General features: G+C 42.1%; 1 protein-coding gene across 1 annotated transcript in view; it reads left to right on the forward strand.

Moving 5' to 3' along the window:
• Positions 1–26215, forward strand: part of STAB1 (stabilin 1) — a 220560-nt gene that overhangs the window by 78021 nt on the left and 116324 nt on the right. The window contains exons 11-25 of the mRNA XM_073644427.1: positions 110–189; positions 4595–4717; positions 4941–5075; positions 6310–6372; positions 7456–7569; positions 8341–8394; positions 8562–8642; positions 10947–11105; positions 11229–11285; positions 11373–11456; positions 13023–13109; positions 13833–13944; positions 14685–14871; positions 15361–15454; positions 17893–18051. Of these exons, the coding sequence (XP_073500528.1) occupies positions 110–189; positions 4595–4717; positions 4941–5075; positions 6310–6372; positions 7456–7569; positions 8341–8394; positions 8562–8642; positions 10947–11105; positions 11229–11285; positions 11373–11456; positions 13023–13109; positions 13833–13944; positions 14685–14871; positions 15361–15454; positions 17893–18051 (1589 nt within the window). The remainder of the gene's footprint in view (positions 1–109; positions 190–4594; positions 4718–4940; positions 5076–6309; positions 6373–7455; positions 7570–8340; positions 8395–8561; positions 8643–10946; positions 11106–11228; positions 11286–11372; positions 11457–13022; positions 13110–13832; positions 13945–14684; positions 14872–15360; positions 15455–17892; positions 18052–26215) is intronic.

The raw sequence follows: 26215 nt of genomic DNA on the forward strand, positions 1-26215 counted from the left end.
TAAATATTGAGAAATTCAATGTCCTTTAAACAAAAAGCCAAATCATTCTCTTCTGCAAGCACCACGTTCGCTAATATGGAGCATATGTTTTCTTTCTTCTGTTTGATAGAGGAGGGGTGTGGATTGAGTTTGCGAAAATACGGTCCTTTCACAGTGTTTGTTCCCCTTATAAAGCAACGTCACATGAATGTAAGTACAGACAGTACAATTCGTGACCTTATTGTATAATTTGTGTCTATACGGCGAGAGCTACACGTGTGTCACATTACATGGTGATTTTGTGGTTATGCTCCAATATTGTATCTAATGGTTATGAATGGAGTGACATTGTGAATGTAAATATAGTGAAAAAAATCTTTGGACTAAATACATTTTTAAATATTGAATATCTGCACACAATAGTCTGATTTATGATAAATATATATATATATATATCTGGAAACAAAGGTGTTCTTGACATTTTTGACATTTTAATAAACACCTATCATTTTTCATTTATTTTTCCTTTTCATTGTTCATCCTTTTGTATTTGATTTGCAACCTATGACCTGTCAGCAATTTTGGCTGGGTGTTTCTTTTTTTTTTGCAGCTCAAAACTTGTCACATGTATGCATAGTGGAATCCCAAAACCCTCCACTACCCCTCTTGCAGAGAAAGCATAACATCTCACTCTAATCCAGCACTACCGTGCACTTTAATAAACTGTTACTGAATGGTAACAGTTTAGTAAAGTATGTGACAGATCTGGATTACTGCAAAAGAGCAAGAATCCCCCCTCCCCTCTGACTACAAGAGGGGCAGTTGAGGGTTGTGTCATCACGCTCTGCATGCCGGGATTCCACAACTTGGAAATTTGGATTCAACTTTTGCTAGAAAGTTGGGCCCTTTGGGGTTGACCTTAGAGGCTCTTTAGGGGACATTGGGACCCTTCTGAGCACTTTTGTTAATAGAAGATTTTTTGGTGACTCTTTGTACTAGAATATACACTGTATGGCCACTTTATTCGAGACACTTGCCCTTTCAAGATCAGAGCTTTCCAGAAGGGAAATTAGACATGTGATCGTGGCTATAGCAAAAAATCTAGCAAGCAAGTTGTCCGCCGATACATTTCAGAGTGAATTAACATTTCAAAGGGAAAATCAAGTGATATGAGCAACTTTGAACAAGTATTCTCATTATAATTTATTTATATAGCGCCATTTATTCCATGGTGCTGTACATAAGAAGGGGTTACATACCAAATACAAATATCCCTCACAGTAAACAAACTAACAATGATAGACTGGTACAGAGGGGAGAGGACCCTGCCCTTGCGTGCTTACAATCTACAAGGGATGGGTGAGGACACAGTAGGTGAGGGTAGAGCTGGTCGTGCAGCGGTATGGTGGAGCGGTGGTTACTGCAGGTTGTAGGATTGTCGGAAGAGGTGGGTGTTCAGGTTCCTTTTGAAGGTTTCCATGGTAGGCGAGAGTCTGATGTGTTGAGGTAGAGAGTTCCAGAGTAGGGGAGATGCACGGGAGAAATCTTGTATATGATTGTGGGAAGAGGAGAAAAGAGGAGAGTAGAGAAGGAGATCTTATGAAGATCAAAGGTTGCGTGTAGGTAAGTACCGGGAGACTAGGTCACAGATGTATGGAGGAGACAGGTTGTGGATGGCTTTGTATACCACGGTTAGGGTTTTGAACTGGAGTCTCTGGGCAATGGGGAGCCAGTGAAGAGATTGACAGAGAGGAGAGGCCGGGGAGTAGCGGGGGGACAGATGGATTAGTTGGGCAGCAGAGTTTAGGATAGATTGAAGGGGTGCGAGAGTGTTAGAAGGAGGGCCACAGAGCAGGAGGTTGCGGCAGTCGTATTTCAGAAACTGCCAACCTTGTAGGGTTTTCTCAGTCAATGTCGGTCAGAGTTTATCTATAATGGTGTGATCGGGGAAGAACATCCAGGTAATGAGGATCCTTTGGGTATAAAATAGTCATCAAGAAAATGGGTTTACAGTGGGGATGACAAGGATCACTGCCAAACAGCAACCGACAACAACGCTGGCGCACAGGTTGTCATTCTTGGCGAAAATCGGTCACCTGTTATAATTTGGACATACCCCAGTATTATGGCTGTGCAAGTTCATCCATTCAATGGCAGAAGGACACTTTCAACGCCTCTGAATGACGTCTAATGCTTCATTAATAAATTGCCACGCAGTGTATTTTTGTGATCAAATGGGTTGTCCAAGATGAGAAAAACTGTCCTTTTATTTATCTATTTTTCCAGAAACAGCGCCATGCTGGTCCAAAGCCTATGTGTACTATTGCAAGTGATTGGGGCTGCAGTGCAATTTTTTTTAGATTTTATTTGTGTGTCAGTGAAAGAAGAGTGATATGAACATATATACACTGCTCAAAAAAATAAAGGGAACACTTAAACAACAGAACTCTATGTAAATCAAACTTCTGTGAAATCAAACTGTCCACTTAGGAAGCAACACTGATTGACAATCAATTTCACATGCTGTTGTGCAAATGGAATAGACAGATGGAAATTATTGGCAATTGTCAAGACACACTCAATAAAGGAGTCGTTCTGCAGGTGGGGACCACAGACCACATCTCAGTACCAATGCTTTCTGACTGATGTTTTGGTCACTTTTGAATACTGGTTGTGCTTTCACACTCGTGGTAGTATGAAGTTGCTCAGGTAGTGCAGCTCGTCCAGGATGGCTCATCAATGCGAGCTGTAGCAAGAAGGTTTGATGTGTCTGTCAGCGTATTGTCCAGAGTGATCTGCAGCCTGCAGCATCCTTCAGCATGACCAGTTTGGCAGTGGTTCAGTAATGGTGTGGGGTGGCATTTCTTTGGAGGGCCGTACAGCCCTCCCATGTGCTCATCAGAGGTAGCCTGACTGCCATTAGGTACCGAGGTGAGATCCTCAGACCCCTTGTGAGACCATATGCTGGTGCGGTTGTCCCTGGGTTCCTCCTAATGCAGGACAATGCCAGACCTCATGTGGCTGGAGTGTGTCAGCAGTTCCTGCAAGATGAAGGCATTGAAGCTATGGACTGGCCTACCCGTTCCCCAGACCTGAATCTGATTGAGCACATCTGGGACATCATGTCTCGCTCCATCCACCAACGTCACATTGCATCACAGACTGTCCAGGAGTTGGCAGATGCTTTAGTCCAGGTCTGGGAGGAGATCCCACAGGAGACCATCCACAACCTCATCAGGAGCATGCCCAGGTGTTGTAGGGAGGTCATACAGGCACGTGGAGGCCACTAACAATACTGAGCCTCATTTTGACTTTTTTAAGGACATTACATCAAAGTTGGATCAGCCTGTAGTGTGTTTTTCCACTTTAATTTTGGGGATGACTCCAAATCCAGGCCTCCATTGGTTATTAAATTTGATTTCCATTGATGATTTTTGTGTGATTTTGTTGTCAGCACATTCAACTTTGTACAGAACAAAGTATTCACTGAGAATATTTCATTCATTCAGATCTAGGATCTTTATTTTTTTGAGCAGTGTATAATTTATTTATTTTTATTTTTATATATGTATGCCTATATAGGTATATATATATTTATATAACTATAAATTGCACAAGCAATCACAGGTTCATGTCCCCTAGGGGGACTAATGAAAAGTGTGAAAAAAAAACAACAATGAAAAATGAATGAATGTACTGTGTGTGTATATATATATATATATATATATATATATATATATATATATATATATATATATTCATTCATTCATTCATTTTTCATAGTTGTTTTTTTTTTACACTTTTCATTAGTCCCCCTAGGGGACATGAACCTGTGATTGCTTGTGCAATATTGTAAAATTACTCTTCTCTGAGGAAGCATAGCCACAGACTGTACTTTATAGCTGTACAAATATGACAGAGACAAGCTGCCTAATAATTCTGCACAGCTCGATTAAAGTGTGTTGATAACCTAAGGGCCTTTTCACATTGCGTTCTTTGCCACATTCAGAGGTCCCCTTGGGGCTTACGTTCGAACCCCCCTCAAAATGTGATTCGGCCATGTGCGCTGACAGGGTCATTGACTATGATTGTGCCTACAGAGTCAGCGTGTGCCCTGTCGTGACTCATTTTCGGGCGTATATGTCTACTGGAGGCGGACACTCAGACGTAGTCACTCAGACGTCGGCACCATTATAGTCAATGGCCCCGTCATCGCACATGCCTGAATCCCATTTTGAGGGGAGTTCGAACGTAAGCCCTGACGGGACCAATGGACATAGGACAACACCCTACCTCATTCCCAAATACACATCACCTGATCTGCTTCATCCAATAAGCCTTCAGGTTTATATAGCTTGGAGTTGGACAATCTGCATAGAAATGATAATATGGTCAAAACGCTCACTTGCCTAACAATTCTGCACTCGGAGTACACATAAACCGGTACGGACACGGTGGCATCCTGTTATATCAAATACCATTGATCTGTGCACATCGGGGTTCTTGCCCTGCTAATCACATAATATATTCGCTTATGCTGTTTTAATGAATGTAATCTTGTTTTTTTAGTCTTTGTTAGTCCATCTGTCTAAATTGAAAATATTCTTATTTTCAGGAAACGGAAGCAAAACAGTTATGTAAAGTTCACATCATTCCCGGCCAGTACATGACAAGAGATTTGAAGAAAATTAGCAAACTGTGGACAATAAGTGGGGAAATATTGGAGTTTTCACAATCGGTAAGAAACTGTATCAAATCATTCAGGATAAGTGTAACTGTATAGCCTGGGAACTTCTAGAAGGGTTTCAGTACCAATCAATATTTGGTCCTGATCCATACCGTGGCGCCAATAGAAATCAATAGGGTCATATTATCTCTGCTTACAATAGGAATATCAAGTCTGTATAGGTAGTTTATACATTTAACACTTATACTGTTTATTTTGTTTTCTTTTATTGAAGAATTTTTTGAAACACTCTGAACCTGACAAAACCTATACATTTGTAAAAAAGGACTTACCAGCCATCAATGGCATTTTCCATGTTATTGATAAACTTATAACAAGCAACGCCGTGAAGACCATTGGAAACCAACAGGTAACTGACTCTACTTTACAATTCCATCAGATTCATGGTACAGATTTCATTTTTTTTTTTTCAATTAATGGATAAAATCATTCCAGCTCACCTCCACATTCAATGCGAGGATCAGTTTTGGCAAACATAGGCAAGAACACTCGGAGGTACAACTTAGCACCGGAAAAAGTTTAAGAAAGAAAATGTTTTGCTTTATTCACAATTCGGTTTTAAAATCCACAACAGATGTGAACCGCAAAGTAGTTAAAGAGGTTGTCCATCTTGGGGCCATTTTTTTATTACTTAAAATAGTTGTCCACTACTTTAACATTGGTGGTCTATCCTTAGGATAGGTCATCAATGTCTGATCGGCGGGGGTGCAACATCTGGCACCCCCACCCATCAACTGTTCTGGCTGTTGGTGCCGCTAGAACTGCTCGGTTACTGAGCTGCACAGCTCTGTCAACTGTATAGTGGCCACGGCCAGGTCCTGCACATCCACCCCCTATTCAAATCAATAAGGGGCGGATGTGCAGTGCCCTGCCGCGGCCACTATTCCATTGACGAAGCTGTGCTGTGCTGTGCTATATAGTTCCAGTCGATACTAAGAACAGCTGCTATGGATTTGTGAATAAAGCTAAACATTATTTTTCATCTTTATCCGGTGCTACATTGCACGCATTGTTATGCACATGAAAGCAAGAACTTGACTTTAAATTCAATAAATTTGACACTAGAACACTCAAAATAAGCCGACCATTTTCTTTCTTTCTACATATCAGCTTTGCCGTGTAGACTTGGACAGAGCTAGCACAGGATGGAGGATTTAATGATAGAGACATTGCTGTCTTTAAAAGCAGCTTTGGTACGAAGTTGCAAAAAGATTCAATACATGTGGCCTGAAAAATCACAAGTTTATATGAGTTTGGCCTTACGGTAACAGCATCATGGGTGAGATTTTAAGAAAAAGTGAATAGTGTGAATTAATCAGCACTCGGGATATAATATCTTCCTCCTGTTAATTTAAGCTACAGATTGAAAAGTGTGAAATTAGTAGCAAATCTGTAATGAAATCCACACCACTTTTTGTAAATTTTGCCAATGCAGATTATGCCAGTGTGGATATTCTCCGGAGGGACGTACCCGAATACAGCTTTGTGTGTGGACAAATACAACATAGTATTTCATAAAATGAATGTTAGGATGATCTATGTGATCTTAACTCCTCCTTTTCTGTTTCCACCTTTTCTTCTAGATGACAGTAGGTGACATTCTTGCCACTACAGAAATATTTAGTAGATTCCAAACTATGTTGGAGGTAAGAAATGTGAATATTTCAGCCACTGGACTGTGCCTTGGTTACATTACTTTTTTTGCCTATAAAGACATTGCAAATATAGAACACACTTAATATGGATGGGACATAGTTAAAAAAAAACAAAAAAAAAAAAACCTTATTAAATCCTTTTTTTTATCCTCATATAAGTGTTACTAAAACACATTTTTCAAAAATTATGTTAAAAAAATTTCCAGTATTGCTGTGTGCAGGACAAATCATGGTCTCCTATGAAGCTCAGCCTGTGGCTGAGCTACAAAGGAGAGCCAAAACAACAGCGACTTCAGAGACTTCAGGCTGCCATGGCAACCCATCAGTACCCCACAATCGCGTCACTCCATTTAAATGCCATTGTTAGAATTTAAATGGTTAACAGCAACGAACCGAGCTCCGCTCTGGTGGCTGCTGTTAGTGACAGATGCCAGCTATGTAATATAGCCGACATTTATCGTATGTAGAGAGCTCCTGAGTCCAGTCCACACACCCCAACGCACTCCATGCAGTATTACCAAGGCTGAGTTTTTAGACAGGGATCTCCGGAGAAGGCATGGTGGAAGCTGCCCTGCTCCTGACTGTAAGCAGGGAAAAAGTAGTGGGGATTGAACACTGTCAACAGTGACCATGGCATGTAAGGAGATTTGAAAGAGGGAGTAAACTGCCATAGACCAAATTCTATTAGATTATTAGATTATGCCAAAGGCATAATCCAGTAGGCTTCTTGTCAGCATAACACATAAAAAAAATCTTCTAAAAAAACTGATTTTCTTAAGCATATGTGTTAAATTATAAAATAATCACCATAATGCTGTTGAGACGTACTATAAATCTATATAATTTATTATATCAACTTCTATCGAAAAGAAGCTGATCTGCAGTATTCTGGTTCCTACCAATCTGATATTGTTGACCTGTCCTATGGATAGGTCATGAATATAAAAGTACTGGGCGACCCCTTTAATTTTGCATTTAGAAAGCTAAAGAATTTAAAAATTAATGGAAAGGTGCCCAAAAATGTCATAACTTAAAGATACCCCATATATTTAAAGCTTTTATTTCTATGTGCAGAACTGTGATCTTCCTCCAATATTAAATGGACCTGGATCCTTCACTGTATTTGCTCCAACTAACGAAGCTGTGGATTCTTTAAGAGACGGACGGTTGATCTATCTCTTCACTGAGGTAGGAAGCAACACTTTCTCTGGCTACTTGAAGGTCTGATTGTAATAGTAATTTTTTTTGGACAAGGATATAGGGGCTTTCTATGATCCTACAGTAGAGAGTCCTCCAATATGTGATCGGTAGGTTCCACGGCTCAGTGACACATGTCCTCGCATTGTGTCTGGTACTGTAGATCAGTCCTGTTCACCTAAACGGGTTGCTGTGCAATGTAAGACCACCTGCAAGACAGGGATGTCTCTCTGTGTCAGGTATTGCTGTGAGTGGTGGGGATCCATGTGGTGGTACACTAATTACAATCTTAATATTTATGTATGACTCAGAAAAATCCCTTTAAAGGGAATCTGTCAGCAGGTTTTTGCTACCTCATCTGAGAGTAGCAAAACATAGGCAAATAGACCCTGATTCCAGTGATGTATCAGATACTTTACTGGGTGTAGTTGTTCTGACACTGAGTTTTTAGATTTAGCAATGCAGCACAGCTGAGAAAGCTAACCCCACCCACACCAGGCTCTCTGTGTACATAGTCTATTAACAGTGAGGTGCTTATCACAGGAAGGGGCGGAGTCGGACTAGGGCTCATGTGCTTCTGTAGTCCCAGCAATGATAATAACAATGTGATAAAACCTTTAGTTTAAGTAAACAACGGCACACAGCCGGATATGTGACACATCGTCGTATTCTGTTTTAATCCCTACCTTTTGCGGTCTTCGGGTTACAAAGCAAAATCCTACTGTTTCCGTGTACTAAACAAGTGTTTTCATTTATTTATAGGCAAAATACAAATTGTTGGAGCTGGTTAAATACCATATTTCATCCGTGGCTGCTGTAAGTACATGAATCCAATATTTTCACACTTTTAAGGAAAATCCATATTTAGATCTAAAAATCACATGGTGCTAAATAGGGAAGATTCAGTTGAAATTGAATATATTTCTATAAAACCACAAGCTATTACTGTTGCCATTTACTGGTTCTTATTGGCTCTTTTTCAGGTTACTATAGACAGACTTATCATCATGCCCCAAATTATGACTTCCTCAAGTGAAGTGATTAAAATCAATGTAACAGAAAATGTAAGTAGCAAAGTGCTTCATTTATTGTGTTTTTATGTATTTTATTATTTTTTTTTTATTTTAGATATACAAATTAAAACCATAGCTTTTGTTGTCAGTTCTTGACACGCACAGCAAAAAATGAGCTTAGTTTTACCACAAATTGCTGCCTTTATGCTGTTTTGATTGGCTTCATGTGTTTTTGCTTTAAAACTGGTGATTCACAGTAAAGAACCATTGGTGAACGCTCCTTGCTGTCTGGCCAAGACCCACGTGTCAAAAATCACATATTGTTTTACTGTTGCTGCTCCACCAATTCTGGAACGGGGTTTTCTTTCTCTTCTGCACTCCTTCGTTCCAAAGTTATGCTCCCACAAATAAAGTTGCAAATTTTCCCTTTAACCAACTGGGCGTATACCACAGAGTTTCTCTATGGGTGTGGCCATGTTTTGATTTGCCAGCATCAGAGGAGAAAATGTAAAAGCCCACAAGGAAGTTGTGTGGTGTACGCCCAGTAGGGAAAATATGCATCTTTATTTCCAGAGGACATAGCTTTGGAACAGAGAGGCCCAGAAGAAAAAAGAAAAGATGTTCCTGAATCAGTGGAGCAATTGGAGGAGGTTCTCAGTTTAAATAAAAAAAATGGAGTGTAATTATTTATGAAGTCCTTCACCCTTTCTAATTATTATTGTTATTATTATTATTATTATTATTATTGCACCATTTATTCCATGACACTTTATATGTAATTAGTAATGCTTTAGCTCTGGTGTTTGGTTATTTTTTGCTTATCCAGCATCAAATAATAATAATCCTGTTACAGAGATTACTAGGAAAATTCTATATATTCCAGCATTTTCAATGTGCAAATGTGCACTTAAAGCTGTAAGAAGCAAGTCAGCATCAGAAACTGCTTTAAGACCCACATACATATTAGACTAATGTCGGCTGAACCCACCAATATTGATGATTTCGGCCGACACTCTAATTTGTATGGAGCAGCGGCCGACTGTTTGTCGGAGTAGATGTTTATCAGGCATATAAGATTTTGGACTGCCATTTTCCCAGAGATAAGCCACTGGAAAAGATGTCTGTCGGTGGCTTTCTCTAAGAGAACACAGGAGCAGAGGACTGAGATAGATGTCGGACGAACGATCCGCCGAATCGTCATTCGACTTTTAACCACCCTTGTCTATGACCAGCATTAGAGGATTATCAGGGCTGTAGATCAGATGCAGCCCCTGCAAATACTGATAAGCCAATAACAATTAATGGTAACCTCATGGGTGCATATAGGCTGCATCTTCGCTCCTCCTGTAACAGTCGCCAACTTGTATTGTTCAAAATTTATTGCAATTGTTTGTGCTTTGTATACTCCTTTCACATGTAAAGCGCCATGGAATAAATGACGCTATAATAATAATAATGATGTGCATCATTAAATGACCACTGTTGGCAACATGTCTGCCGCCGGTTAGTGGTCATTTAGTAGTCTGTTTGCAAAGGCAGACTGTGCTTCAGATGTGCACTGAATGGTCAGTAGAGGAGCGTTCAGTGCACATGTACTGCTGAGAATGAATATCTTTTGGGGAAACCAAATGATCATTTCACTCCACAAATGAGCATTTTGTTGGTTCATCTGGTGATAAGCGGTAAGTTAACGCTGCACGATTATCAGAAAACTAGAGTTCCTAGGAAAGCTTTTTCACAAAAATCTTGCAGTGTAAATGCCCCTTAAAGGGGTTTTCCCATGAACAAAAGTTAATTTTATTTACTAGATCTTGGAATAAAAATAAGATCTTCAATTGGATGTGATTAAAAAAAAAATGTTCCTGTGCTGAGATAATCTTATAATTGTGCCCCTGCTGTGTACTGTGTAATGGCTGTGTCTGACCGTACAGGACAATTATCTCAGCACAGGAAAAAAAAATGTAATCGCATCCAATTGTGGATCTTATTTTTATTCTAAGATTTAGTAAATAAAATTAACTTTTGTTCATGGGAAAACCCCTTTAAGGGTACATTCTCACTCCACAGATTTGTTGAAGAAATTTGTGTAATGGTCCCATTCATGTGGCTTGCAAAAATTCTTGTACTTATGTCACATGAATAGAACAGATTTTCCTTTGCAGAACATTCAACAAATTTGGTAATATACCCTGAATTATGTATTCAATGGGAGGATTCAAGCAGTCGGAGCTCCATATCTTGGCTACCCACACCATTGTCAGTGTGAAACATTTGCTGTCAGTTTTATCAGTCGTGTCCCCCCACTCCTCCGTCCTGCACAGCAGTGAGTAAATGTGGGGGTTTATTTCTTCTCAGGGCAGGATTCTGTTTGGAGATGAAGGAATCCCTCTTATGCACAGTGATATCATTGCTTCTAATGGGATTATCCACGTTCTGGATGGGATATTCATTCCTTCTACTATATTGCCAATTCTGCCAGCTAGATGCAATGAGACTGTGGAAGACGTTGTACAGGTATCCGCATGCTTCTCTTTCTCCATTGATACAGCTCCCTTTATGTTTTTAGTGAGTTTTTTTTTTTTTTTTATTCTTCATTTGTGTTCCCATGTAAATGGCTCTTTATGATGCCTTGAACAGACTACATGCTCCACTTGTGATGCCATACTGCCCTGTCCGGATGGCAGCACTGACAAGGTAAAAAGAACATTTATGCAGTAAGATTTTTTTTTTAGTGTAACCCTGAAGTTAGAATTTACTTTCTTGAGTCTCTTATGCTCACAGGGAACCATTGATAGAGGATGTCTCTATGAAGATCATGGTACCATCAAAAAAGGCTGTGCCAGAAACTGCAGTCGCGCTCGTATTGTAAGTATTACTATGATACTTAACATGTTTTCACTGGACAACACCTTTATTACCTCTCTGCAGTATGGGTGATAACTTACTGATCGGTGGGTGTCCGACTGCTGGTACCCGCCCGGCTGCTTGTACCTTCACCGATCGGCAGAATGGGGAATCTTTATCCTTACTGAACACTTTTATCCCCGTTACAAAATGGCATGGCAGATCGGACACACGACCGCTGCTCTATTCCTCCTCCATGGGTTTGCCGGGAAAAGCCGAACTGGATAGCCCCAAAGGGAATGAATGGAGCAGCGGTCAGGCATGATTCTAATTTGGATAAAGTTCCTCGTTCTGCCGATCAGTTAATTTATTTGTGGTGGTCCTTTTGTTGCATTTAAAAGCTGACACAACACATCAGGAAAATATCAAACACAGAAGCGGACATATTGGGGTAAGAGTATAATAAGATACTAGATCATGTAGTCACTAAGTTAAAGATCATGCAAAAATGTGCTGAAATATAGTATATGATAAATTAAGTCTGTCTAATTAAAGTGCATATGCAGAATGCCAAGAGTGTGCAAAGCAGTCATCAAAGCAAAAGGTGGCTACTTTGAAGAACCTAGAATATAAGACATATTTTCAGTTGTTTCACACTTTTTTGTTAAGTATATAATTCCACATGTGTTAATTCATAGTTTTGATGCCTTCAGTGTGAATGTACAATTTTCATAGTCATGAAAATACAGAAAAATCTTTAAATAAGAAGGTGTGTCCAAACTTTTGGTCTGTAATGTATATATAATACTTTAATGTGATGTAATATTTCTAATAAATAATATACTATATATTTTACACTTTTGGAGCCTAGTACATTAATTCTAGAATTTATCATCATATAAGCTGTGTAGCCATCAGTTATGTTATAAAATCATTTCCAGATATAGCGGAGTTCCTTAGTGAGGGTTGACTGGCTGGTATACCCACTAATCACATATTGATTGACTTTCACTTCAATAGACCATCTATTTAAGACCCCAAAAACCCTTTCCATTAATAACCATATGTAGTCATTCATTTATAGGCAAAGCATGAAGTGGAGAGAAAGAAAGAGAGAGAATGAAAGGATAGACAGAAAAAAACTGGCAGAGACAGAGAAAAAAAAGAGTGTGAGACAGATAAAAATAGAAGGAATGAAAGAAGTGAAGAAAAAGAGAGAGGGAAGGAGAGGTAGAGAGACAAGGAAAGAAGACAGAGAAAAGAAGAAAGACAGAGGGATCCGGCAAACAAACTTTTAGATTCAAATGGGGCAGAGAAAGTTTGTATTTCCCTAAGGCCACGTTCACACATTCAGCATTTGGTCAGTGTTTTACATCAGTATTTGTAAGCCAAAATCAGGAGTGGGTGAAAAATGCAGAAGTGGTGACATGTTTCTATTATACTTTTCCTCTAATTATCCTACTCCTGGTTTTGGCTTACAAATACTGATGTGAAATACTGACCAAATACTGAACGTGTGAACGTGGCCTTAGGCAAACCTACAACAAGATATTAACTATGCTAATGGTAATATGTGGGTTCTTTCAGGTGAATGGATGCTGCAAAGGGTTTTATGGTCCCTACTGCAAGCCATGCCCTGGAGGATTCACAAATCCATGCTATGGACGTGGACGTGTAAGTGTGTCCCTGTTCGGTTTTCTGACAACGAGTGCTCAATTCAATATTGCTGTTGCTTTTTTTTTTGTTCCATATTTATCTGACTATTTTACACACATTCGCCTATTTCCGTTTTTAGGTCGCCACTGTGTGACATGTGTTTAGGGTTCAAAGGTATTTTCATCTGACTAATGAATTATTTGTGGCATTTCAAAAAGTCGCAAAGTTTGTCACAAATGTAATCTACGAAAAAAAAAAAAATAGGGCTCGCATACGTTTAGTATTAAATTAGTACACAGGTGCACAAATATGCTATGTGGCCAATATATGAAGATATACATGGTGCATCAGCGCACAGCGACTAATGAATACATGAACTCCAATGTTACTGTAAACGTCGAAAAACGTAAAGGTATTTACTTCGTGTTTTTTGATCAAAGAGTGCATAAGCCATCCAACCACGTCAAGGTGACCTTTTACTATGGATGGTCCCTAACCACTATATGTCCTACTTCTCCATGTGCCAAACCAGCCTCATGTGAATGGGGAGTGAAAAGAAAATGTACTTTAGTCCCCCCCCCCCCCCCTTCCTGGAGTGATTGCATGTACGCCTTAAATTTGTGCATAATTTTTGCAAATCTTTAGAACTTTTCTCACTACACAGAACGTTGTTCTTCTTTTCCAAATCCAACCCTTAATCCATTTTTGTGCTTAATTACACTTTGCCGCTTTTCCATACAGTGCAATGATGGTGTCAGTGGGAACGGAAAGTGCGTGTGTTATCATAGGTATAAAGGACTTGCATGTCATATCTGCACTGAACCCAACAAACATGGCGATGACTGTGAGGAAGGTGAGTGAGGAGAGGTAATGTTAGAAAATCTATATATCAAACACAAAACCTTCATTCAAAGGGGTTCTCCTGACTTAGCCATGAAAGGTTATGTATTTTATACAGGATAAGCCATGTCAAGCCCCACCATTCACAACTCATAGCCTTAATTCCTTGTTTAAAGAAGCACTCCTCCCATGAAAGTTTTTATCATCTTAATATATTGCAGTCAACATATTATACAGCTCTTACAATTGCTCATTTTCCCCTTCTACCCAGTTAATTCTTCTCTTTTCCATTAGGTCTATGACATCACGTGATTAAAAACTGACTAGCTGAATGCTTCTAAGCTCTATGGAGAAACAGGAGGTCAATTTTCCCTGTATGATTCATAAGTCACTGCAAAAGTCCCCGGCAGGGAAGAGGACGGAGCAGCTGGATCAGGAGTTGAAGAGGTGAAATGATTTCTGCAGGGACCAGAGACTTCCTGTTTCTACATAGAGCAGAGAAAAGAGAAGAATTATCTGGGTAGAAAGGCAAAATGAGCAATTGTAAGTGCACAGTGCTATATAATATGACGACTGCAATATATTAAGAGGATAAAAAGTTGATGGAAGTGCTTCTTTAAGGTGCTTCTTTCCATTAAAGCCGCGTTATGTATTAAAATAATTCTAAAATTATTTCTGTGATGTTTTATGTTTAGCAACGAAAATATCAGTGCACCTTTATTTTTGGGGGGATATTTTTTCTTTTTTATATAGAGTGCAGGTGTGTGCATGGAATCTGTGATAACCGACCAGGAAGCCGCGGAGTTTGTCAAGGGGGCCGCTGTACAGACGGTTATACTGGAGAATTCTGCGACAAGCTTTCTGCACCATGTGCGTCTCTAAACGTGACCCAATACTGCCATATCAATGCAGTGTGTGTCTCTACAGGCAACTATACAAGGTAAAGTCAGGGATTTATTGTTATTGTGTTCTCATTTGAGTTAAAGGGGTTGTCTTACTTTCTTAAAGCTGTGGCTACACAGTGACATTGGCCGCAACACTTGGCTCGTAATCAGAGTTCGCTCGATGGCGTTGCTACATCGCAGCACAAGTGAATTGGGTCACGTTGCGATCCCGAGGGTACTGCTACAAGAAAGTCACAAAAATCCAACAAGATTGGAATTCTTGCTACTGGCTTGTCTCAACCGACCCCATTCACTTGTATTGTGCTGCGATGTAGCAGCGGCACCGAGGGAACCTTGATTATGAGATGGGTATTGTGGCCAAAGTCTAGTTGTTGGGTTGTGACCTTGGTCCAATTGATTGTAATAGAATGCATGCTTGGCCTGCTCTCTCCCATTTTTGGAACCCACAACCAATAGACATTTATGATATCGCCTACGAACAGGTTACAGTCTAAATACTTGTTTGGGTTTCATTTGTCTTTTAGCTGTCTGTGTGATAATGGGTACGAAGGCGATGGAACGTTTTGTCAACCTATAGATGAATGCAGAATGCCAGGCAGAGGGGGTTGTTCAGAAAACGTAAGTACACCTTTTATCTTGTGAAGTTTCATATTCTGGTCATTTAATGTGATCCCGTTCACCACACTTAAGCATACATACCAATATTCGGATAGTTAAGGGACATTTTAGGCTCCGCACTCATTCTCTAGGAAATCTTTAGAATTGCTTATAACGTCCTTGTAATGTAAACTTGCAGAACATACTGCAAAGCTGGAAATTATTGTATCTACATGCACATTATCTTATGCTAACCACTAACTTTATTCCCAGATATTTTTATCCAAGAAAATGTTAGATAGGTTCTAGGTGATATATTCTTTTTCTTAATAGTTAAAGATTAAAAAAAATAGTTAAATGTGCTTAAAAAGGACCTGTCACTCGCCATGAATATGCAGGTTTTTTACCTTTGTGTAAATACAGCAGTTTTCCTGAATCCTGTGTTTTCTTTTGTTCCTGCGCCTCTCAATTCCTAAGATATGGCCCTCTCTTCCCTGTATATACATTTTGTCTTGTTAGCTAAGTGGGTGTGGTCCTCAAATAAGACACCTATTGAGAAGAGTTGAGATCCACTCCCATTTGGATAAAATGACCAGATGAATATACAAGGAAGAGGGGCTAATATCTCAAGAATTGAGAGGTGAAGGAACAACAGAAAAATGTCAGATTCAGATTTTTTTTTTTTTTTTACAGATTTATTGCAAGTAACAGGTTCTCGGACGGGGCCCTGTGTGAGGGCGGTCGGGGGCCCTGTGTGAGGGAACTGGCTTAGCTATTGAAATCAGCAGCCAGGCCCCTTTCCACAGAGAACTGGTCATGCGCTGACACAGGAAAAGTTGTCTTGCGTTAGAGAAAAACCGGAAGATGACCACCCAAGACTGGAGAGTAGGGCACCATCAGGGTAAGGGCACTTAACCTGCATGACTTGAACAAGGCCAACAGGTGCCACATTTACAGTGAGAGGCTGTTGGCCAGAGCAAGTGAGAGGCACATTTAACAGCAATATTTTTAGCTGGACTCTTGGCATTCTCTTGATGAGCTTCAAGAGGTAGTCACCGGAAATGGTTTTCACTTCACAGGTGTGCCCTGTCAGGTTTAACTCTGCGGTCCAGCTCACCCCAAACCATCTCGATTGGGTTCAGGTCTGGTGACTGTGGAGGCCAGGTCATCTGGCGTAGCACCCCATCACTCTCCTGCTTGGTCAAATAGCCCTTACACAGCCTGGAGGTGTGTTTGGGGTCATTGTCCTGTTGAAAAATAAATGATGGTCCAACTAAACGCAAACCGGATGGAATAGCATGCCGTTGCAAGATGCTGTGGTAGCCATGCTGGTTCAGTATGCCTTCAATTTTGAATAAATCCCCAACAGTGTCACCAGCAAAGCACCATCACACCTCCTCCTCCATGCTTCACCGTGTATATATACAGTACAGACCAAAAGTTTGGACACGCCTTCTCATTTAAAGATTTTTCTGTATTTTCATGACTTTGAAAATTGTACATTCACACTGAAGGCATCAAAACTATGAATTATCACATGTGGAATTATATACTTAACAAAAAAGTGTGAAACAACTGAAAATATGTCTTATATTCTAGGTTCTTCAAAGTAGCCACCTTTTGCTTTGATGACTGCTTTGCACACTCTTGGCATTCTCTTGATGAGCTTCAAGAGGTAGTCACCGGAAATGGTCTTCCAACAATCTTGAAGGAGTTCCCAGAGATGCTTAGCACTTGTTGGCCCTTTTGTCTTCACTCTGCGGTCCAGGTCACCCCAAACCATCTCGATTGGGTTCAGGTCTGGTGACTGTGGAGGCCAGGTCATCTGGCGTAGCACCCCATCACTCTCCTTCTTGATGAAAATACAGAAAAATCTTTAAATGAGAAGGTGTGTCCAAACCTTTGGTCTGTACTGTATGTGTATGTATGTATATATATATATATATATATATATATATGCAGAGTAGTACCCATCAGATGGGAGGTCACCTTGCAGCGGTTGATGGGCACACATGAATTGGCCAATTTATGCGCTAAGAACCTCCATTTTTTGTAAGTAAAGTTCATTGAGTAATAACACAGTTTAAATCAAATGTTTTTATTGTATTTATGTATTTTGGCCATAATGGAGTGCTGTTGCTCTTTCTTTTTATATATCTTATTCAATTTCTGCAGCCTGCACCTGTTCACATTTAGGATGTGCTGGTCAGTTCTCTTTACATATATATATATATAATGTCCTAGTTGTCGGATAAGGATGAAGTATATTTGCAGTTCTATAATACCCCATGTGCAGGAGCGCCAGCCCTCTCGATATGACTATTGAGTATCTTATTCATCATCTCATAGCACATTATACTTTGGGGTATAAACAATATGATTTTATTCTGATTGAAATTCATATCATACCTGTTTTTTTTTCTTGAGACACAGCAATTTAATAGATATAATACTTTCAGGCTTTCTGCACCATTGCACCAACTGGAGGGGCTACATGTCAGTGTAATTCGGGCTGGAGTGGAGATGGCATAGAGTGTATACCCATTGATAACTGTGCCCTGGAAAATAGAGGTGACTGCCATGTTAATGCTGATTGCAAATTTACCCAACCGGGACAGGTAAAGATCACATCTCTATCGTTCTTTTAATGTGAACTAAACTTACCTGTAACCTTTTCTGTTTTCTCTTCTTATTATTCTTATAATCCTTATACACGCCTGAAAATTTGATGTCATTGCATATTTCGAAAATGATATTGGTGACAAGAGACTGATTTGTTCTATTGATCACTCCCAGTGGGTTATACCCACTTTGATATAACTTGTGTAGAATATCCAGCGGATGAGTGATAACATGCAAATATTGGCTGGAATGCTCCTTAGAGAGGAACCATCGAAGAGAAGATCTGAAAGGCCAAGAAAAACACTAGACCGGTCATTATGAAAAGCAAACTCCTTGCCCTGGCCCTGGAGCAGAATATGATAACACCTAGATGAAGTTCCCCCTGAAATCATGGAGAGATTATTGGCACAATGAGGGATACAGATTATGACCAGAATCAGATGAAAATTCCTTTATTGTTAACGCGTTTCGAGGCTCGTTTATGCCCCTCAATCAAGTGAACGAGATAGTATGTGAACATGAAGGAACATTTGGCAATCTTTTAGAATAGTGGTGCTCTGGTCTACAAAGGCCATTCATGTTGTTCTACACCAAACTCACCCACCGTGTCTTAATATAGACTTTGCTTTGTGCACTGGGTGCAGTCATGGGGAAAAGAAAAGAGCTTTCCCCAAATTGTTCCTACTAAGCTGTAAACCAGTGGTGTATCTTGGAACTCATGGGTCCCAAAGCAAAAGCTCCAACGGGACCCCCAATTATTGTAAGTCTTTAATAGTATTGGTCTGTTTATATAGGCCAAAGGGATGTTTTGGGACCCCTAGGCTTGAGAACCAGGCGCGATTACAACCCCTGTACCTATTGTAGTTATGCCACTGCTGGAAGCTATAATTGTCCAAAATGTCTTGGTGTGCTGAAGCATAAAATAAACAAATGTAATAAAAAAAAGAATAAATCCAGTGTATATAAAAACAAAATGCAAAAACTAAGAGTCTTAATCACCACTCTTTTCCCCATCCTAAAATAAAGAAGTTAAAAAAAAACATATTTGGTATCACCGCATTCATGAAAATTTGACCTATAAATTTAATTAACCCAGCCATAAGGTAAACGGCGTAAAGAAAAGAAACTTAAAACACCAGAATTGCTGCTTTTGGTCACCAAAATATGCAACAAAAAGTGATTCAAAACATGTGCCCAAAAATGGCACCAATAAAAGTGTCACCTCACCATGCAAAAAAAACAAACAAGCACTTGGGGTATGTGCACACGTTAAGTATTTTGTGTTTTTGTCTCATTTTTTTTCTGCACAGTTTTGTCACAAAAACTGAAGCATTTTCTAGTACCAGCGAAGTGAATGAGATTTCTGATGTCTCATCCACACGTTGCTTATTTTTTCCTTGCAGACTTAGAGCAATTTCAGATCTGCAGAATGTCAATTCTTTCAGCTTTTTTGCAGTGTTTTTCACCTATTCAACTGAATAAGGAAAAAAATACATAAAATGCAACAATGTGCTTACTTTATGCTGCATTTTTTCCTGCTAACACTTCAGTTTTATATTGCGATTACATACTTATGGCGCCCCCTATAGTTCGCAGTGTCCGCATAATGTATTCAGCACTGGCGAGAGGAAACTGATGGCCTGTTCAATAGCAGGAATTATTCCACAGCCCATGTTCAAAAGGATCGGGGCGGTGGAGCCCAGATACTGGGCATGTGTGACCCCTGGCACTGGAAACACTAAGTGGATGTTCTAGGGGGGAAACCAAAAATCACAATGGGCACATGTGTAATGGTGGTATAGAGACACAGGACCATTGCATGTGATTATTCCAATTGTTTAGTATTATGTTCTCTAAAAAAAAGTAATATTTAATCATGGATAAACCCTTCAACTACTTTTCACTAAGAAAACAGAACATGGATGGGGTGGCCGAACGGTGTATGCATTGAGGCGTGACTTCTTGAGGTCCCGCGGCACTGAAAGAATCATTTAGAGGCAGAGGAACGGACCAGTGAACCACTCACCCGCTACCTCAATGCCCCTGGATGTTGGAGAACTGATCTCCAGGCTGTGGTGGTGTCATAACGTGCTCCAAGAAGCAAGGGAAAGATAAAGACGTGGTGCCAGCTGAAATCCAAGATGGACTGCTGGCGGACGGAGGCAGAGAGATGTGACAGGAGATGTGGCAGTTTACCACAGGCCTCCTTCCTCTAGTACCCCGCTCAAGAGGTCAATGTCTTCTACACAGGGATGAGGGGAACACCTAGTGAAGGTTCCCAATTTATGGCATTATCCATGGAAGAGGTGGAGAAAAGAACTAGGGATAACCCCTTAAAGGCATAACTGTTCTACTGCAGCTCCTAGTGGGAAAAGCTGTATATTAGAAGAGATCTCCCAGGGGGACTCCCCTCCCTGTAAGATGTCCTTAATGCAGTTAATAAATGCAACTTTATTCCCAATACTCTAATGGGTCAACTCAACCATATACAGGAATCTATTTCTATAATACGCCATGATGTGTAGAAAGGAGCGGTACGCACCACTGCAGTGGAGACCCGAGTAAATGAGTTGGAAGATGCTCTCTCGCCTGTCCGCAGAGATATACAGAGTCACTCGCCGGCAGTCGCAGCTATGGTTGCCAAGGCCGAAGACCTGGAAAGCCATCAGAGACGCAATAATATCAGACTGGTATTGGTCCCTGAAGAGGTTGAGATGATTTTTTACTGGATACCTTTGGCAAAGATACCCTCACTACTTTGTTTGCCTGTTTGTGTGATGGCATCCCAGGAGAAATTTTTTAAACATTTGAGGAGGAGCTTTCATCGCACTTGGAAATGGTTAATGATGCATTTTCCAAATTGGACACTGCGAAGATCACTATATGAGGCTATAATAGTCGTCTTGCTTAAGGAAGGGAAAGATGGGGACTTAACCCGAATCGTACAGGCCCATTTCACTATTAACGTCTGATGTCAAGATTCTGGCAAATATCCTGGCAAATAGATTGAGCTCTGTGAAAACGTCTGTAATACATACGGATTAAGCTGGCTCGTTGCCATCTAGGTCGACTGCCATTAACCTACTAAGGCTGTTTTTGAACTTACAGCCGATCCCAAAAACAAAGCTTTTCTCTCCTTAGATACCACAAAGGCTTTTGATACATGGGGTGGGGATAACATTTTGGAACCCCGAGAGTCAAATATACTCAAAGCCAAATCTAGTAACGCCTCGACCCTTGCTCTTATATATAAAATATGGCGGACCTGTAAAAAGTTGTGGGCCTATTCTAAATATTCTCCAATATGGAATAATCCATGCTTGAGGGAGTCATCTGGTGAATGGAGGAAACAAGGGTTCAAATACTTATACCAGTTATATTTGAATGAACTCTTCATAAACTAAAACAGATGTTCCAGTTACGAAACTGTGATTTTTACAAATATCTACAGTTAAGATACGCTATAAAGGCCCAGGAAAACATATCAGATCTCACTATTTCTTCCAATTGGCTTCTGGACTATGTTGTATAAGCAAAAGCAACTAGAGGCCTGATTTCATTAATGTATAAATCTTGGTTATCCAGTATTTTAATGGATCCTCTGGTCTTGATTAGGTCTAGATGGGAAAGCGATATAGGGCAAATTTCCTTGGACGGATGGGAAGATATCTTGGAATCTCCTGGAAAGGTGTCTGTTAATGTGGCGCAGTGAAGATCCCTATTATTTCCTATTCATAGAACATATAGAACTTCAAAAATGATGCTAATTATGAACCTCAGATTGGATGACCAGTGTCCAAGATGTAGTGATGTGATGTAGACTTGGAAAACTATGGGACAACGTGGGAAGGCTGGTCAGAGAGGTATATAAAATTTGACTGCTTCTGAATGCCAAATCTTGTGTTTTAGGGTGTGGGGGCGATATTCCACTGCAACTGACAATAGAAAAAATTCTCTACCACACAAGAAAGTCTATCGCTAAACATTGGCTGTCCAACACTCCACCTACAATAGAGGAAGTGGTCCAGTGCCTAAATACTGCTATTTTAATAGAGAAAAAGGTTTATATTAAGAGGGGGGCCATAGCAATTCATTAAACAGTGGGGAGACTGGATTAATTGCCCAACGGTCGTATCTGAAGATTTCGCTAGAGATATGCTCTTTAATATGTTTATTGTCGGTTAACTCTTCTACCACCGGAGAAACAAATCCTTTGCTCCTGAACACTGGAAAATTGGTCTTCATCTGCATGTGCTTATATTGGTCTGGATTCCAACCGAGTGTGGGTGGTTGTTGGGGTGGGAATAAGAAGGTTGGGCTAGAGGGTTGTTGTCATTTATATCCAAGATCTGAAGTGAATGCTCTTTTCATATGCTCTATGCTATTGTAAGAGGAAGCAGTGATACCCCTGAAGAGCCCTGGCATGATGTGACATTAATGAGGAGAGGCTGCCATCAGCTGGCCAGGTGAAATCAAGTTGAACCAATTTGTACTGGAAGTTTTGCAGAGGGAGTGACTTTGTATGCTGGACCTGATCAGGTGATCCGCATGAGAGGCTTCCTTGATCTAAAAGCCTTGCGCACCAAACTGGAGGCAGATTTAGCGCCAGAGAAAAGAGCGGAGCGGACGCGCTCTAGGGATGTCGCCAAGGCCAGTGTGACAGGCCTCAGCAGGAAGTCTATGCCACCATTGTACCATCACCGCCCAGCATGACCCGGATTCCGCTCAGGAAAACTCAGTTCCCCCTGCACTGGTCGGGACCAGGATCCGCACTGTACGCCGGTCAAGCCTCAGAGACCAGATTTCGCCTGTCAAGAGATGAGGCCTAGTCCTTTTCGCACCAAGCCCAATAGATTTCCACCGTCTGTCAAGCCGAGAAGATCCACGACTAGACTGCGTCAGGAGAGTCACGCCTGCGATTGCGCAGGGACAGCGCAAGTGAGCAGGGTTGTCACTTCCAGCTATCAGCGACGGTCCCGGGGTCAGCTGGGACTAGGACAACAGGTTGGGAGGGGGCCAGTTGGTGTGTGGCAGGCTCAAAGCGCTTTGATAGGCTACGTCAGAGAGAGACTTACGGTCTAGCAGGAAAACCCGGTGACCTCCGCTTGGGCAAGAGCTGCAGAAAGAACTTACAGTGGGGGAAATAAGTACCGTATTTTTCGGACTATAAGACGCACTGGACCATAAGACGCACCCCAAATTTTAGGGTGGAAAATAGGAAAAAAATAATTTTTTATAAGATGGGGGTCCGTCTTATAGTCTGAATAGGTATCTTACCTGGGGGGCGGTGGAGCTGGAGTCTCAGGAGGCAGGGTCCTTCAGGAAGCCGGCGGAAGTGGAGGCATGCTGGCACCTAGTGGCTGAGGGCCTGGTGCCCTGGTACCTGGGATGCTGGGGGCCTAGTACCTGGGGTGCCGGGGGTCTAGTACCTGGGGTGCTTGGGGCTGGGGTGCTGGTGGCCTGGTACCTGGGGTGCTGGTGGCCTGGTACCTGGGGGCCTGGTACCTGGGGTGCTGGTGGCCTGGTACCTGGAGTGCTGGGGGCCAGGGTGCTGGTGGCCTGGTACCTGGGGTGCTGGGGGCCGGTGGCCTGGTACCTGGGGTGCTGGTGGTCTGCTGCCCTGGTCCTAGTGGCCTGGTACCTGGGGTGCTGGGAGTTGGGTGCTGGTGGCCTGGTACCTGGGGTGCTTGAGGTCTGGTGCCCTGGTCCTGGTGGCCTCGTACCTGGGGTGCTGGGGGCCGGGGTGCTGGTGGCCTGGTACCTGGGGTGCTGGTACCAGGGGGCTTGGTACCTGGGGTGCTGGTGGTCTGGTGCCCTGGTCCTGGGTGCCTCGTGCCGGGGCCGGTATATTGCGGTGAGCGGAGTGACAGAGCAGAGTGAGCGGCTTCCGGTGGCCGCAGCCATCTTTCTGAAGCTGATCTACAGGAAAATGGCCGCCGGCTAAGCAGAGCGCATCCGCCGGCTCCGGCGGCCATTTTCCTGTAGAGCACAGCTTCAGGAACATGGCCGCGGCCACCGGAAGCCGCTCACTCTGTTCTGCCACTCCACTCACCGCTATACACCGGCCCCAATACCCGGTCAGGCCCGGCCCCCAGCCAGATACCAGCCCGCCTCACCTCTTCTGCCGCCGCCGCCCTGCGATCCCGCTCCACCACCACCGATAAGTTGCGTTCGGACCATAAGACGCACCCCCCATTTTCCTCCCAAATTTGGGGGAAAAAAGTGTGTCTTATGGTCCGAAAAATACAGTATTTGATCTCTTGCTGTTTTTGTAAGTTGGCCCACTGACAAAGACATGAACAGTCTATAATTTAAGGATAGGTTAATTTTAACATTGAGAGATAGAATATCCAAAAAATAATCAAGAAAATCACATTGTATAAATTAGATAATTTTTTTTGCACTTTGCAGTGAGAAATAAGTATTTGATCCCTCTGGCAAACAACACTTAATACTTGGTGGCAAAACCCTTGTTGGCAAGCACAGCAGTCAGACGTTTTTTGTACTTGATGAGGTTTGCGCACATGTCCCAAGGAATTTTGGTCCCCTCCTCTTTGCAGATCATCTCTAAATCATTAAGATTTTGAGGCTTTTGCTTGGCAACTCGGAGCTTCAACTCCCTCCATAAGTTTTCTATGGGATTAAGGTCTGGAGACTGGCTAGGCCACTCCATGACCTTACTATGCTTCTTTTTGAGCAACTCCTTTGTTGCCTTGGCTGTTTGTTTTGGGTCATTGTCTTGCTGGAAGACCCAGCCACGACCCATCTTCAATGTTCTTACTGAGGGAAGGAGGTTGTTGGCCAAAATCTCGCGATACATGACCCCATCCATCTTCCCTTCAGTACGGTGCAGTCATCATGTCCCCTTCGCAGAAAAGCACCCCCAAATATAATGTTTCCCCCACCATGCTTCACGGTTGGGATGATGTTCTTAGGCTTGTACTCATCCTTCTTCCTCCAAACACGGTGAGTTGAGTTAATGCTAAAGAGCTAAATTTTTGTCTCATCTGACCACAGCACCTTCGCCCAATAACTCTCAGAATCATCCAGGTGTTCACTGGCAAACTTCAGACGGGCCTGCACATGTGCCTTCTTGTGCAGGGGGGCCTTGTGGGCACTGCAGGATTTGAAACCTTTAAGGCGTAATGTGTTACCAATGGTTTTCTTGGTGCCCGTGGTCCCAGCTGCCTTGAGATCATTAACAATTTCCCCCCTGTGTAGTTTTAGGCTGATCTCTCACCTTCCTCATGATCAAGGATACGTCACGAGGTGAGATTTTGCATGGTGCCCCAGATCGATGTCGATTGACAGTCATTTTGTATTTCTTCCATTTTCCCCTCACCCATGACAGCACAACTTGAGAGAGATCCACCCCACCAAGGACAGGAAACCTTATGTAATAAAAAGGCGGTACCTCTCCCTTGCTTCAGTTGGTTTCCTGTCCTTGATGGGAACCTGTCTGTGGAAGAAAAGAATGCTGTACCTGGGTCTTTTCCGGTGTGGAAGAGTGGGCGCCGGCCTGTGCATCGGGTTCCAGGCTCCAGAAGCGCCATCCACGGTTCCCTGGGGCCGTGTCCGAGCATGCACAGGCGGTGAGGAGGGTTCCGGCTCCCCGCAGACTGCTGCGCCTCCCTCCGCCTGCCGCAAGCTCCTTGCTGGCCGCATGTGTGGCGCTCCTGAGGGTTTGGTCGCCACAGGGGTACTGCATCTCTTTAATGAGGTGTGGTATCTCCCCTTCAAGGTAAGGATGGTGCAGCTGTCAGGACCCCACCTCTGCATCCAACACTACACCTCTCCCACCTGAGGGGGGCTTATAGGCACTAGGGTGCTGCCCCAGCCGGGATAAGTGGAGATGGGGGAACCAAAGTAAGGGGGAACCTAGTAGTGGGTGAGGGTGGAGGATGCACATTTAGGTTACACAACAAAAATTCATATTTAATAAACAGCCATCTTGGGCTCATGGTCTTTGATTGTGATCTTCATCGCTGAACGTGGCTTTCTGTGTGAACCTGCAGTTGATGGGGACACTTTCCTCGTACTCTGGCCTTGAGTCAAGGAGCGGGCAAAAGTTAACGGCTGTCTCTACCCGGTCAAGGTCCTTACCCATGAAGGCCTGGAGGGGAGCGGAGGAGAAAAGCTCCGCAAGCAAAAGGATCCCAG

The sequence above is a fragment of the Phyllobates terribilis genome, unplaced genomic scaffold (genome assembly GCF_046119375.1).
Source record: "Phyllobates terribilis strain yellow unplaced genomic scaffold, ASM4611937v1 Scaffold_8__6_contigs__length_399053987, whole genome shotgun sequence".
In the NCBI taxonomy this organism is placed as follows: Eukaryota; Metazoa; Chordata; class Amphibia; order Anura; family Dendrobatidae; genus Phyllobates; species Phyllobates terribilis.